General features: G+C 48.2%; 1 protein-coding gene across 2 annotated transcripts; it reads left to right on the top strand.

Annotated features, from left to right (window-relative positions):
* Positions 1 to 7,544: 7,544 nt before the first annotated feature.
* LOC135899083 (histone H2A-like) lies at positions 7,545 to 13,506 on the top strand. 2 transcript variants are annotated; one of them, XM_065428345.2, is made up of 2 exons: positions 7,545 to 7,760; positions 12,973 to 13,506. In XM_065428345.2, the coding sequence occupies exon 2, from the start codon at positions 13,002 to 13,004 to the stop codon at positions 13,437 to 13,439; it is 438 nt and encodes a 145-aa protein (XP_065284417.1). In that variant the 5' UTR covers positions 7,545 to 7,760; positions 12,973 to 13,001; the 3' UTR covers positions 13,440 to 13,506. The 2 variants fall into 2 exon arrangements, with proteins under 2 accessions (XP_065284417.1, XP_065284416.1); XM_065428344.2 differs by having other exon boundaries at positions 7,551 to 7,760; positions 12,952 to 13,506.
* Positions 13,507 to 14,559: the final 1,053 nt, after the last annotated feature.

Genomic DNA, 14,559 nt, shown 5'->3' on the forward strand with positions numbered 1-14,559 from the left:
AATGTTAGGTCACGCGCAAGGGCGGAAAGTTTTTTCGCTGCGTCGGCTCTCGAAAGAGGAATGGCAACGCAGTTGACGCCGTCATGGGCAGATCGGGTAGCTGGGTCCGCTCGATCATTGCCATGTATGCCACAGTGACTAGGCCATGTAGGATTTGGAGTCGGGCTTGTAGGACGATCGGAGGAATTTGGGGCGACAGGACTAGGCGAGCAGGATTTATTTACATTATTTACATTTGAACATGGGATACATTGACAGTCTAGCGTGGCTCCCAAATGGAGCCCGCAAGACGAAGCATACAGCAAAGGAGCACACAGCTCACGAGTACATTGACGAGCATAGAGCACGACGACGAGCACTTCTAGCAGCCGACAAACCGCCGTTTTTAAACACTTCGTGTTCCCTAGGTGAGGCAAAACGTTCGACGACATCGTAAACAGGCCGCCTCTCTGCGGGACGTTTTACAAACACGCACACACAGGTTTCAGACGACCTTTGCAGCGCAGTCGTCGTGGTGTCCATTGTCCACCGTCCCCATAGCCAGGTGATCACGCCCGACCCCAGCCTGCGCCTCTAAATTCCAGAGCGGACCTCGCACAGTGGCCTCCGCCGCGGTCCATTGTCTGGCGTCTCGAAAAGCGCCTGGAGAGGTTCCGCCAATTACCTCCCCTAGAGAACTCCTCTGGGCTGACCCCCGCCGCGTGGCTGCCGGTTGTCCTCAGTTCTCTGAAGTAAGTTCATGGTTGGTTAGCGCTGTCCTCGCTAGTTCTCTGAAGGGCGCCACCACCCACTTGCAGCGGGCTCAAATAGCTGCAGGCCGATCCTAACAGCCATCACTGATATATTATATCGTGTCCTTCGCCAACTATGCGATGGTGAACTTCTCTGATCTCTGCGACGCGCTGCTCATGTGATCCATGGCGCAGTGCTGAAAGTACACTCTGTAGGGCTGCCTTGGAATCACAGAAGATTGACCATGCATGGGGTACTTCCCCCTGAATGAAATGAAGAGCCGCACGCAGGGCTACCAGTTCAACAGCTGCTTTTGATGATACATATGACGTTTTTTAGCTGTAGTTTGACGGATTTTGCTGGTATCACCACAGCAGCAGCTGAACTTGTAGGTGTGACTGAGCCATCGATGTAAACATGTACGCGCCCACTGTGCACTGTTACGATCGGCCTGCAGGGGTTCTGACTTGCGAACCTTTCCCAGCCCGCTGCAGCTGTTTCGATCGACCTGCGGTGGTAGCTTCCTTCGAGCCTTTCTCATCCCGCTGCGACGAGTCGCTTTGTCAAGCCAACAATGCGCCTTCTCGGACAGCCCAGCGGTGCCAACAAGTTAGCCACGTTCGGCGGCCCGAGTATTGTTAGTCGATTCGCTGTCGCCTTCACGGTCTACTTGGAGCAAGGTAACTCCTGGAAAAGGGTGTTTTGCGGTGCTTTTTCATGGGCCCCAGAAATCGCCACAGTCGATTGACAAACGTGGCGGCTAACTGCGGAGTCAGGTATGGAATCAAGAGAGGCCAGCCTGGGTCAAGCGTATCAACTTCTACGAGGACCCTCTGCATTCGGTGTGTGGTCTGGGAATCCGAAGTGCAGATGTGAGTGTGTGAGCCCTCCCCCTCAAAGGCGGGTCGACTACGCCTCCAACAACTGTGAACGGTTAGATTGGATAATGGTAGGATGACAGTTTTCACTCACCTAGGGGTCTAGGGAGGACAGATGGTTTTTAAGCAGCAGGTTTCGGCTTCTCGGTGAGCTCTGTGCTTGGGGCTTCGTGCTTTGTTTTCAGTCATGCTAGAGTGATGAAATCTTACGTTCTCCACCCTTTCTGTAGATATTGTAAATAAATCCCGTACTCCTAGTTCTCGATGAGAGCAAGTTCCTCCCTACAACCATGTCCCAAGCGTGGGTGAGTTGGACGACGGCATGGGCCAGCTACCACATATTTCATGCCCGACCACAAATCCTACAACCGGTTACCAGCGGTGGGATTGTCCTCCAACTCTTACAGCACCTCCTGTAAAAGTCCTAATGTGGCCCGCTTCAGGGCAAACGACGGTATGTTAGCTTTCTTCGTGATTCCTGGGATGGCAAGGCGTATTTCAGGTTTGTGCAGGTGCCATAAAGGTGAGGATGGCCTTGCTCCCAGGCATGTAGTTCTATGGCAACGAGGTATGATTGGCAACAATTATACGACTCAAAGTTGTGTGCGGCCTTTCTGCAAGTAAAGCAGCAAGATCGTGAGACACACACACGCACACATGTACAGAGGTTACTGCATGTCTAAATTCTCTGAAACTGGGCTTATTATGCGGTCGAAAATTTCGTTTCAGTTGCCTTTAAGGCATTTTGAAAGAAGCGTAAATGTCCGAACAAAAATCGGAGAACTAGAGGTTGCCAGGTTTCACAGCTGCTGTCATTTAAATGGTATGTACCCGAGTCGACCAAATCGCAAATTGTCCATTGCTTGATTGCGAAGTGCTAGGAGTGTTGGAGCCTAGTTTCAACAATACCTCTTGCCGAAGGTTGAATTTATTGCGGGAGCAAATATATGGACACTCCTGGCGCATTTCTGCCGTCGACGTGATGTTCCATATAAAGGCCAAGGGCGATAATGTCGTCGCCGTGCGCCCTATGCTTCGTGTGCTAGTGAAAGCTTGCGAGGGTGAGCGAGGGTGAGGTGGCGGCTCAATCTCGCGCGCAGGGGAGGAAAGCGGGGAGGAAGCGCGCCGTCTCCCGTCGCGTGCAAGGCATCGGGGTAGGGGAGGAAGGGGGGCGTTCTACTCCGACGGCTCCTGCATATGGCGCGGCCGCGCGGGTGCTTCTTGCAAGCTATCGGCGATCGGGACAGAGTGCAGTTGCCGAGTGCTGATAGCATCGCGTACACCGTGTTTTCGCCGCTTAGTTCACGTTGAAGTGAAAGGCAACTCGAATGTCAATTCGCTCGCTGCTGCTGCTGCGCTTCCTCACTCCAGAGTTTCGACAACGAGTTTCCGAAGTCATGAGGGATATGTGTTCATGTTTCCTTGTGCTCGCGTGACACCATGCTTGTTAATTTAGTTAGTACGCGAATGTCTACAAGTTTATACGGACGATAAAAGTACTATGCTTACTTCGTATAGCTGTATACTAATTTGCTATCGTAATCGATGCTTCGCCTTTTGGGCGAAACTGCGAATTTTTTCAGGACTCCCCGATCTGCCGAAAATTTCCATATCTGACCAAAAGTTAAAGCTTATGTGGTGTGTGGCCTTGCTTGTGAAAGCGCTCCGACGGCAACGTTTAACAGCGTGCTGAAACGCTGTCGATCAAACTGAACAATAGTTTTGGGCCCAATAAGAAAATAGTTAATCTCGGTTCAAACAGCTATTCTTGCAATTGTGTAAGTGACGTAGAATCTCACTTCAATCTGCTGTGCAGTTCTCGTGTTGAAGAATCATGTTAACAAGCTTCTATTTCAGTACAGGAACGAGGGTATAATTACTTGCTTCATATGCATATCCGGTGCTGAATTTCGTATTTTAACGCACCCTCTCCATTTCAACAGCGCAAAACCTGTGGCTCACTATGATACTCTACTGCCAAGCATCAGGTCGTCATTTCAGTTCCTGCGTGGTACAGGTGAGCGCTGAAGTGGGCGCAATGCAAGAACGCATGCCAGGCTTTCAGTGTACGCTAACATAACTCCAGCAGGTTAAAATAAATCGGGAGCTCTTTACCAGCCTATATCTCATACCAATCGTGTGGCTTTGGGACATTAAAGGGAAGCTGAAGAGTCTGTCGAATTCAATAAGACGCTCATATACGGATGCGGGAATCTTATAAACCATGTAGGTAATATTTGGTTTTTTTTTTCAATTAGGAGCGACGTAATCCTCGGTTGAAATTGCGCTGTAGCTCCGCCCCCCTTTGAGTGAGCGAGCGGAGCGGAGACCGGAAACCGCGGTGTTGTGACGTCAACTCTGCTTCGTTCCTTCGGAGCGTCCGCGACCGTGCCTGACCCGCGCTAGTTTCTGCGTGTGTGCCAGCGTAATCTGCTTCGATCGACCCTGCATTCCTTTGTTGGTGCGTCTGCGTGTATGTAGAGTGGTAGTCAACGTGCGTGGTAGTCAACGTGAGTGGTAGTCAACGTGAGTGGTATTCAACAGATGAAGGACGCATGAACCAGGAAGCTTTTCACGCGTTTAAACCATCTTTGTAGATTGCCGACAGCTTTGAACAGCGCACAAATGCCGACGATCGCATCCCCGCTTACGTTCCACGAGGAGGCATGCAGGAACACAACACTACAGTTGTTTGACCGGAAACGAGCTCACTAGATCGACGAAAGATCGGCGAGATCACTAGTTCACTTTGCAAAAAACATACTCACCAAAGAGCATTTCCAACACGAGGAGATCCCAAGACTTCACTCTTAGAAAAATTTACACCCTTTGGGGCGTATCTTGTCCCACAACAATCATCGTCATCTGTCTTGCCCGCGTTTCCTTTCTTTAACGCTGCGAGCCCGGTACTTCCCAGTCACGAACGGCATGCGCGTTATCAGTGTGACGCAGCGTTCTTGACAGGAAAGTATCGAGCGCCGAGTTTTCAAGAAAGGAAACGCAAGCAAGGCAGATGACGATTATTGTTGTGGGACAAATATACACCCCAAAGGGTGCAACTATTTTAAGAGTGTTCGCTTTCGTTCGCGTCGAAAGCACTGCTCGCACCAGCATCGTTTGCTTCTTCGAGAGGCCGGCTCTTCGCAATCGGCTCGTACATGTAGGGAGTAACGCCAAACTCCTCAGAAAAACGCAGTCTCTCTAAATTTTCCATTACCCTCTCAGAAAAACAGCACCAAACTACCTGGCACTGCGCTTCATGTGTAGCGGCAGCGGTCGGCAGCGGCAGAGTTGACGTCACGAGGCGCACCGACCAATCACAGGCGGAAACGAGACGCGCGAGCTGGGCGTGTCCGCTGCTGCACTTTTCGTCGAAATAAAATATATTTGCACTTTCTTTCGCTCAATTTCGATACGATATTCGAATTCGGAGGGTTGAAAAGCATTATGTACAGATGTTCACTCATTTTTTCTGGAAAACCTTTCAGCTTCCCTTTAAAGGGGCACTGCTACACATGTCTTTGAGCTTCCCCCTATGACTGTTAGCGGCGATAAAAGACAAAATCGCGGACTTCACTTATCCTAAAGGTGCCTCTTCTTATCACAGTATTTGCCGTTAGACAATGGCATGATGACTGGTTGGAAGCGAAAATTGAGTAACTCGGAGATGTCATAAAATCTTTACAATTGCGCAGCGATCTTCAATAATGGTGCTCTATAGAGCAAATAAAGGAAGCAATATTTTGAATTTACAGAGGTAAATAGCCGCCACAGAGACATGAATTACTCTCCTGCTTTTGCTTCCCATTAAACATTATGTTTAGGAGGTGTGAAAGAGGCAAGATGTACTTGTGATGATCCACCTTTTACAACCTTGTGAATGCAAATTCGGGTGTCTTGTACTCGTTCCTCAACTTGTTCCTGTTCCGTGATAGTATTCTCTATACCATCGCGATGCTAACTGCGACGGTCCCGAACTTCTGCTCGTACTTCTTACGACCACTGTTAGCCGCCAGCTTCACGATCGCACAGCAACTGGATACGTCGGAGAACTCAACATTTCAACCAAATTGTGGCGTGGATAGGGTGGCAGAAAATAAGGGGAATATTTGCAGAATGTAGAGGGAGGAGAGACAGCCAAGATGGCGTTTCGATAACGTCTTTCCGACCTTCGTCTTTGAGTTCCCGCTGAGCGCATTCCCCGATGTACGGGAATGGTCTGTAACAATAATGTTGCCTACATAATTTAGGTGACGCCAAAATACTGCAGCAGTGCAATTTATGATTTGACGTCATCTTGTATGGTCGGGTAGTAGATTTATGTGAGAAGGAAAAGAAAGCACGCCGACGAAAAAGGTCTTGCTAATAAAGTATTACACGTTTCGGCTTGTGTGCGGAAGCCTTGTTCACATCTTTACGCGACGCATTTGACCAGGGTTTAATACTCCAAGTTTGAGAACAAACATAATGCTAGCATGTCGCCCGGTTAAGAATAATTAACTGTAGCAATTGCAAGACTGATGATACAAGCGAAGTCGTACTGTTAACAGTAAACAGCCCTACCAGCGTAGGTCCAATAAAAAGTCCAATAAAATGGTCATAGCTCCCATTTTCCAGAAAAGCACAAGACTACTCAGGGAGCTGGATTACTTGAAAGAGCGGACATTATTACAGCTGTAATCAAAATGCATAATTGTCTAACTAACAAAATTTCATTACTCAACTTTTTAACTAATTACTTTGCCTCACGTATTGCAAAGTACTAATTAAAGCCTATGATAAACCGCAAGACACGTTCACTTCGAACAAATTTTCAATCTAACACCGGGTTTGAGATAAGCACATTTGTCCTGGAAAGGTAATTGTTTTTCTGAAATCTTCTTTTTTCCAGTATAGCTGGTACTATTAGATCCATGGCTCCAGTCACAATAGAGTCGAAGTTTCGTGCATACTACTGACCCCAGAATATGTTTAATACGTTTACTTTAACGTTAACAGGATTAACAGCCCTGGCACGTAGCACAATTTTACTTCTTCAGCTACGTTACTCCTAGAAGTAGTCATATTTGCACGATAATTCATAATGAATATTTGATGATACCGATGCTTCTCTAATTAAGGTTTAGTGAAATTACTTAATGACAAACATTTTAATCTATAAATCGTAGTCGATGGCTTCGACATTGATATCCAATTGGAACGAATTGTGAACACGACACCAGTTTTGACATATATGCATTCCCAAAGTTGCCGACTAAATACGTTTTGTTATAGTAAATCTTGAGCTTCAAGCACAAAAACTTTAAAATATCGCTTTGTTAAAAAGTAAGTAGAACTGCATCGCATTTTTACTGCGAGTTGGGCAGCTCTTATCTCAAAACTAGTGTTAGTGCGAAAATTAGTTCGAAGTGAACGTGCCTTGTGAAATCACGGGCCTTAATTAGTACATTGCAATACGTGAGCTAAATTAGTTAAAAACTCAGTAGCGAAATTTCCTTAGCCAATTCTGCATTTTCATGCATAATATCACATGATGTGCCATATGCTGATGCCACGATGCGATGTGCCATATGAGGCAATGATTATGCTCAACCCTTTCAGAGATTCTGAACAATGACGTACAACGACGCCTCAAGCAAACACCTCTGTGTTCTGTGGACTACGCAGACAAACAGCAGTGGTGTGCGCAAGGTAACGTTTAACATCAACTCGCCACTCTCGTATTTGACTAAACGCTGAAGAAATTACACATTCGCCACCAACATCACCGCTATAATTGTCGCCAATGAAAGCAAACATACGAAGCTTCGCTTACATCGATTTCCATAGTGCGTGGGATCCGACGATTTTTCATTCTTTTTTGCATTCACGTGGCATTCGGTGTTTCAAACCTTTCAAACGCCAATGGCAGGCAGCTGATCGAACTGATATAGCATGCCCTCACGGTGAAGGCAGCGGCAGAAAGGCTATTGCCTATCGCATATTGAAGGTCTGTGTGAAAACAGCGTGATTCAGCTCGATGTGAACGCAACCAGACGGTTATGTGACAGCTATTCCGAAGGTAAAACTGTGGCTACGAGGGTTCGCCCACTAGTGATCGAAGAAACCATCCCGCTACGTATTCCAGAGGAGCTTGCGAGACAGCGTTCCGTAAGTGTTTGAATATTTTGCAAGTACGAACTGTGTGTCGCTTGATTGTCATGGCTAGACGAATGAACGTAAAACACGATATGTTTTAAAGTGCTTGTGATCCAATGTACCCTTCCTTTTCCGAAATCAAAATATTTAGACTGCACCAGACTTTGACTATTTATGTTTAGGCAGATCGCATGCGACAATCGTTACCTAATTTCAAGCTTTCCTCTGGTACATTTCTGACGTGCAAAGCGCAGATGTTGGCGATGAATACCGCCAAGTTATGCTCTAATAAGCTCTTGTCGAAAATAACCGAACAAGGAATGCATGACAAGTTTACACGACGCCTGCGTAAGCGCTGTGCCGTATTGGACAGTTTTCCCAAGGTAAATGTACCTGGTAGCGAAGCTTCCATATACTCTCAAAACATGCCGGTTCATCGGTGTTTCATGGGAAGGAACACTTCTGGCGGAAACAAAATATGACGCCATATCTATTAAAGGGAAGCTGAAGAGTCTGTCGAATTCAATAAGACGCTCATATACGGATGCGGGAACCTTATAAACCATGTCGGTAAAATTTGGGTTTTTGTTTTTCAATTAGGAGCGACGTAATCGTCGGTTGAAATTGCGCTGTAGCTCCGCCCCCCTTTGAGTGAGCGAGCGGAGCGGAAACCGGAAACCGCGGTGTTGTGACGTCAACTCTGCTTCGTTCCTTCGCAGCGTCCGCGACCGTGCCTGACCGCGCTTGTTTCTGCGTGCGTGCCATCGTGTATCTGCTTCGATCGACCCTGCATTCCTTTGTTGGTGCGTCTGCGTGTATGTAGAGTGGTAGTCAACGTGCGTGGTAGTCAACGTGAGTGGTAATCAATGTGAGTGGTAGTCAACGTGAGTGGTAGTCAACAGATGAAGGTCGCTACACGTACCGCATGAACCGGGAAGCTTTTCGCGCGTTTAAACCGTCTTTGTAGATTGCCGACAGCTTTGGACAGCGCACAAATGCCGACGATCGCATCCCCGCTTACGTTCCACGAGGAGGCATGCAGGAACACAACACTACAGTTGTTTGACCGGAAACTAGCTCACTAGATCACCGAAAGATCGCCGAGATCACTAGATCGCTTTGGAAAAAACACACTCACTAAAGAGCATTTCCAACACGAGGAGATCACAAGGCTTTGCTTTCGTTCGCGTCTAAAGCACTGCTCGCACCAGCATCGTTTGCTTCTTCGAGAGGCCGGCTCTTCGCAATCGGCTCGTACATGTAGGGAGTAACGCCGAACTCCTCAGAAAGACGCAGTCTCTCTAAATTTTCCATTACGGTCTCAGAAAACAGCACCAAACTACCTGGCACCGCGCTTCATGTGTAGCGGCAGCGGTCGGCAGCGGCAGAGTTGACGTCACGACGCAGAGTTGACGTCACAGGCGGAAACGAGACGCACGAGCTGGGCGTGTCCGCTGCTGCACTTTTCGTCAAAATAAAATATATTTGCGCTTTCTTTCGCTCAATTTGGATACGATATTCGAATTCGGAGGGTTGAAAACCATTATGTACAGATGTTCACTCATTTTTTCTGGAAAACCTTTCAGCTTCCCTTTAAAGGGCCCCTGAAACGGTTCGGACAAATTTTGTAGGCGCGTAGGGTACAGCTTAAGTAGAACATTCGCACCACAATTTAAGTGAAGCGTTACGTATTAATGGAGCTGCAAGCGATTAGAAGTTACCCTCCTCCCTAGTTATGCTTTTCCTCCTCAACTCGCTCGCCGAGCGAGCTGCGCTAAGCTCCGCCTTCACTGGTTCAGCGTCACGATGCGACGTCACATCGCTCACTTCCGGCTGTTTAGGAGCACGCCCCCTCCCGCGCGAGACCTCTCCGCTAGCCGCTAGCCGCTTGGCCGTCGACCGAGAGCTATCGAAGCAGCGTGCGTTGCGAGCATTCTGTCGTAGCGCCGAACGTGTCCGGTACTCTGCTAAAAACAGGCAAGCTGGTCATTTCGGCAAATGACTGGAGGCATAAACTCAAGCTGATGAAGGAACTTTAGCGTAGACGTACGTGAGCAGCCTGATCGGTCTGCACGGTCCAGACACTCGCTGGCGCAGCGCTTAACCAGTCAAACAAAGCGCTAATATTGCTCTAACCAAGTGTAAAGCATTTTAAACATTTATAAATCAACGTGTTAATGATTACACTCCTACGAAAGATACACACCAGCAGCAAAAAAGAATACACTTCGTTGCTGCTACTGTGTATGGTTGAGCTCTGTGCCACCAGGTGGCTGCACCGTGCAGACCGTTCACATTTGCCCTTCAGCTCATCTCGTGGCTCATCCCGGCACAGTCAAGCGGCCAGACCCTGTCCCCTTGCGCTTGCGTGTTTGCAGGTCGCTAGGTTTGCAGTCCACAAGGCAACTAAGTCGAATCATAGTGCTCGCGAAAAGACTGAGACCGACTCTGACCGCGGAGCTCTCGTCAAAATGGAGTACGTTGTAACACAAGCAGACGACACTTGCTGTGTGCCGGAAGTGCTGAAGTGTACTAAAAAACTATTCTTGTGTATTCTCTTTAAGTTATTTTCATTTTACAAAAACAAAACATTCCAACTATTACGAGCATCATTTGTTCACCATAAAGTCGGAAAAATTATCGACCACGCGCCCTGGTCAGCCAATCAGATAGCTCGCCCATGTGACGTAATATGGGTTATTTGCATCATATGGGTAGGGGCGGCTTAAAATTCCGCCGAGCAGTGCGCTGCGATCGGCAGCGATGGGTATTTTTAAAACCTTATAATAAATTACACGCTTTACGCAGAGCACTTAGATGCATCAATTAATGATCGGAAGAACCTACTCTAACGACTCAGTACGTTTGTAGAAAATCACCAAAATCGTTTCAGGGTCCCTTTAAAGGGACCCTGAAACGGTCATTTCTTGTGTTTCATTTCTTTGGCTAGCTGTGTTCCAATACTCGCCGTAGTCGGCTAAGCAGCCACATGGCCGCTAAATCTCGTTCCAGTTCTGAAGACGACAAAGTAGGCAGCTTCGCGAAGCAAGCATCGACGTCAAACACGATGTAGGCTACGTTCCTGTCCAAACAAGATGGTGGCTGAGAAGGACGCTTGGAAAGCCGACACGAATGTTGTCTGGGCACAAGAAAACGTTGGCGCGCTATCCTCCGCCCTTAATGTAGGCTACCTTCGCTGGCGCAATGACTTACAGCTTAGAAATAATGTGTGCTTTCCTCGACTTTGTCTTGTCGCCACGAGGTGGCGTCACATCGCAGAAGCGTCTTCCAGACGGCTCGAAACGCGTTCCATTACACGGCCTCGAAGCTGTCTCCTTGGCTGTATACGTAGACGGCCTCCGATGCTGGCCAAAATTGGACCACACCCATAGTCGCACTTCCGTCACTTCTCCCACAACCATCCGGGAGACGTTTTTCACAACTCGCGCGTCTAGGGCGATGCTTCTGCGCCGCCTCCTTCAGCGACCTCTCACGTCACGTGCGCGACAGCTTGATTTCTTTTTTTGCTTGGCTTTCGACGAGTGTTTCCCGGGCGCGTCTTGGTGCGCAGGCTCGTTTCGTTTGCTCCACGTGCGCTTTGTTTGCGCAAATGTCATTGGCGTTACTGTTGATTTTCAGGCACCCATTCTTCCAAGACACTTGCAGAACTTAAAAAAAAAAAGACATTACGTTGACATCTGGTCTGGCTGTTTAACATCGACGAGCTGTAATAGCTTGAACGGCCACTGCTTACTGCCATCGCGTTCGTTCCTCACGAAGAAAGTCGGGCTAGTGCACTAGTCGGTGAAGGTCCTTCATACCGCTTTCAAGGGAGCACTTTCGATCACGGACTACCTCGATCCAGATAGAACTAACGAAGCGCTGCTATAGCCATTTTCGATCGCATATTTCACTTTGCCCGACCTTATCCCTAACGTGATCTAAACGTTCCATTAGCGATTGAGGTAAATCCGAATGAAAGTAGAGAAACCTGAAGGCCGTGAACGCTTGTGTTTTAGAGGCTGAACGTCCGCGCTAGTTCTGCCTGTGTGGACGGCGCGAATAATTTGGGCCCAGGCGGAGTTAATAATACCGCGTAGAGTGGTGTAAACTTGTTCACCACTTATTTTTGTGCTATAGAAACGAAGAAACTAAACTGCTGCACACGTGACATGTGACGTCGCTGAAGGTGGTGTGGCAGAGCCCGCCTTAGACAAGCCACTTGTGAAACCGTCTCCCCTCGTAATCACCCTTGCAGACGAAGTTGCGTTCTTTTGGTCTAAGAGAACACAATCTCTTAAAAACCTTAATGCTTCACATCTTGCGTCTCATTGTTTCAATTGCGGTTGTGAGCCTTTGTTTGAAGACTAATTCTTTCACGACACAAATGCCAACCACACGTGACATAACCGAGGCACTTCACATCAAAAGATTAGGAGAGACTTGCGTTAGCCGCGCATCGTTTCTGTTATAATGCGAATTTCAGTATCTTCCCAGCACGTGTGTTAATCTCAAGTAGTCTTTTTGATTTCTTTTTCGGCTTCCCTATCTCTTGATATGTTCAGCTGATGTCCTCAGACCTTGTCATGTTCATATGCGGCGGTATTTCTAATTCCCAATATATATATATATATATATATATATATATATATATATATATATATATATATATATATATATCCACTACACATACCTTTACACGCTGCTCTATCTTTAGCTGATGACCCGCTAGTCCCATTATGTGACGTGCGTTAATTTCTAGACGACACTGTATTTTTACATAGAATATAGATTATTACCACGGGCTTTTCCTTCCAAAACTAGATTTCACAATACCTCGTGTTTAGCGCAGGATAGCCTTAGCCGCTTTTGCGCCATTAAACCACATTTAACTACCATCATTGGCCTTTCGGTGCAGGAACATCTGCATGGGCATTTGTGACTCTTCGACAGAAGGCTGCCATATTTATTTCTCCTCATACCACCAGAGATACCGCGAGATATAATGTTCAAACATAATTATATTTATTTCTGTATCTGCCAGGTAAGTCTACTTCCTAATTATCACAAACTTTCTACCTCACCCTAATTTTTCGTTTAAGCTTTTATCTTTCCCTTTAGACGCCGGCTTCTTGGCCAATCCTCCGTATTGTCCAAACGGCATACGTGAAGAAACACGCAAACTGCTCTCCGGTCATTTCAGGCCATCCACTTCGTATCCCAGGCACTGCGTTTGTAGCCGTCTGGTCCACCATGTCCGGCCGGGCACCAGCAGGCAAGGCGTCGAAGACCACGAAGGGAAAGTCTCGATCCTCGCGGGCTGGACTCCAGTTCCCGGTGGGTCGCATTCATCGCCTCATGAGCAAGGGCAACTACGCCGACCGCATAGGCGCCGGCGCCCCGGTCTACATGGCGGCCGTGTTGGAGTACCTGACGGCCGAAGTGTTCGAGCTGGCGGGCAACGCGGCCCGCGACAACCACAAGACCCGCATCACGCCCCGCCATTTGCAGCTGGCCGTGCGAAATGACGAGGAGCTCAGCAAGTTGCTGTCGGGCGTCACGATCTCCGAGGGCGGCGTGTTGCCCAACATCCCGCAGGAGCTGCTCCCTAAGAAGTCGGGCGGAGCGCAGCCGCACCAGAACGGCCCCAAAGGGGCCGATCATGCGGGAGGCGGAAGCCAGGCGTACTGATTCGGTCTCGTCGGACGCTGCTCCGTCACATGGTGCCGGCATCCACAATAAATTAGTTCTACTTCAAGCTTTTTTTGTTGTCTTTACTTAGTTTCTGATCTCTCTCTCTAAAAAAAAAAGAAGAAAAAAGCGGCCCGCCCTCACCTCCCTTCATACATTTTACGCCTCGCCGAACTTTCATGTCCGATCGGATTGTTATGCGGCTTCAACGGGCGTCTTATAAAACGAAAAAAAAACGTCCTTTTGTCCCTGCAGTTCTCGTAATCTCAAAAGCTGATTTTCAAAACCTAATGCCAGCTTGCTGGATGGCGGGATGGGTGCCTTAGTGTGCCATTTCATTTATTTCGGATTAGGAAAAAAGTTCGTCCCGAACCATTCATAAGGTGGCTGATATGCCAGCAAAGCTGTCGATCATGGACCGAGCAACCGTGGCCAAACTCCGCGTCCAGAAACATTCTCTTGAATTTGGGATTTGCCCCGGTGAAACTCGGAGGTGGTGGCAAATCACGCTTCTGTTGCTTGGACGCAGACTCGAACGACCTAGCTTGACGCTTACGAGCGCCCTCCAGTGCGCAATCTTCAACAGTAGCTTGAGCTCGTCGCTGGCAATTAGACCGCATTCTTCGCTTCCACACGTTGTCGTTGATCATAGTCGCGTCTCTGCTGTCGACGCCTCTCCTCGTACTGGGCTTGTTCTTCGGCCGTGCGCAGAGTTCATGGTCTTCCCAGTTTCGTTGGCGTTTGCAGCCAAGCAAAAAAATTGGCAGTGGCTTAGCTCGGCTATGTCAGGATATACGTAGCGAAAGCTAAGGCATAGCATGGTTAGCTATGGTTAATCTTGATTGCAAATCCAGGTTAGTCTGGTTTTTTAGCTATGTTGCGGCGTTTAGCCAGTCGTTCGGCGCGCTGTTCGTCTGTTTACTGGGCGATTCATTTCCTCTTCATCTCGTTCCGATGTCGATTTCAGGCCTCCTCCTGCTTATCGGAATTGTCGCCGTCCATACTGCCGCCTCAACTGTGGTTGCGGCGCACGCAAGCTCTCCTTTTCAATACTCCGACATGTTATCAAGCATGCGACGCAGCTGGCGAAGCGAGCGGAGGCGAGCGCAACGACGAGGAA

This window comes from Dermacentor albipictus, chromosome 7 (genome assembly GCF_038994185.2).
Source record: "Dermacentor albipictus isolate Rhodes 1998 colony chromosome 7, USDA_Dalb.pri_finalv2, whole genome shotgun sequence".
Classification (NCBI taxonomy): Eukaryota; Metazoa; Arthropoda; class Arachnida; order Ixodida; family Ixodidae; genus Dermacentor; species Dermacentor albipictus.

Bases quoted from the DNA above. Each gene is read 5' to 3' on its own strand.
- LOC135899083 (XM_065428345.2), top strand. From the start codon at position 13,002: ATGTCCGGCCGGGCACCAGCAGGCAAGGCGTCGAAGACCACGAAGGGA.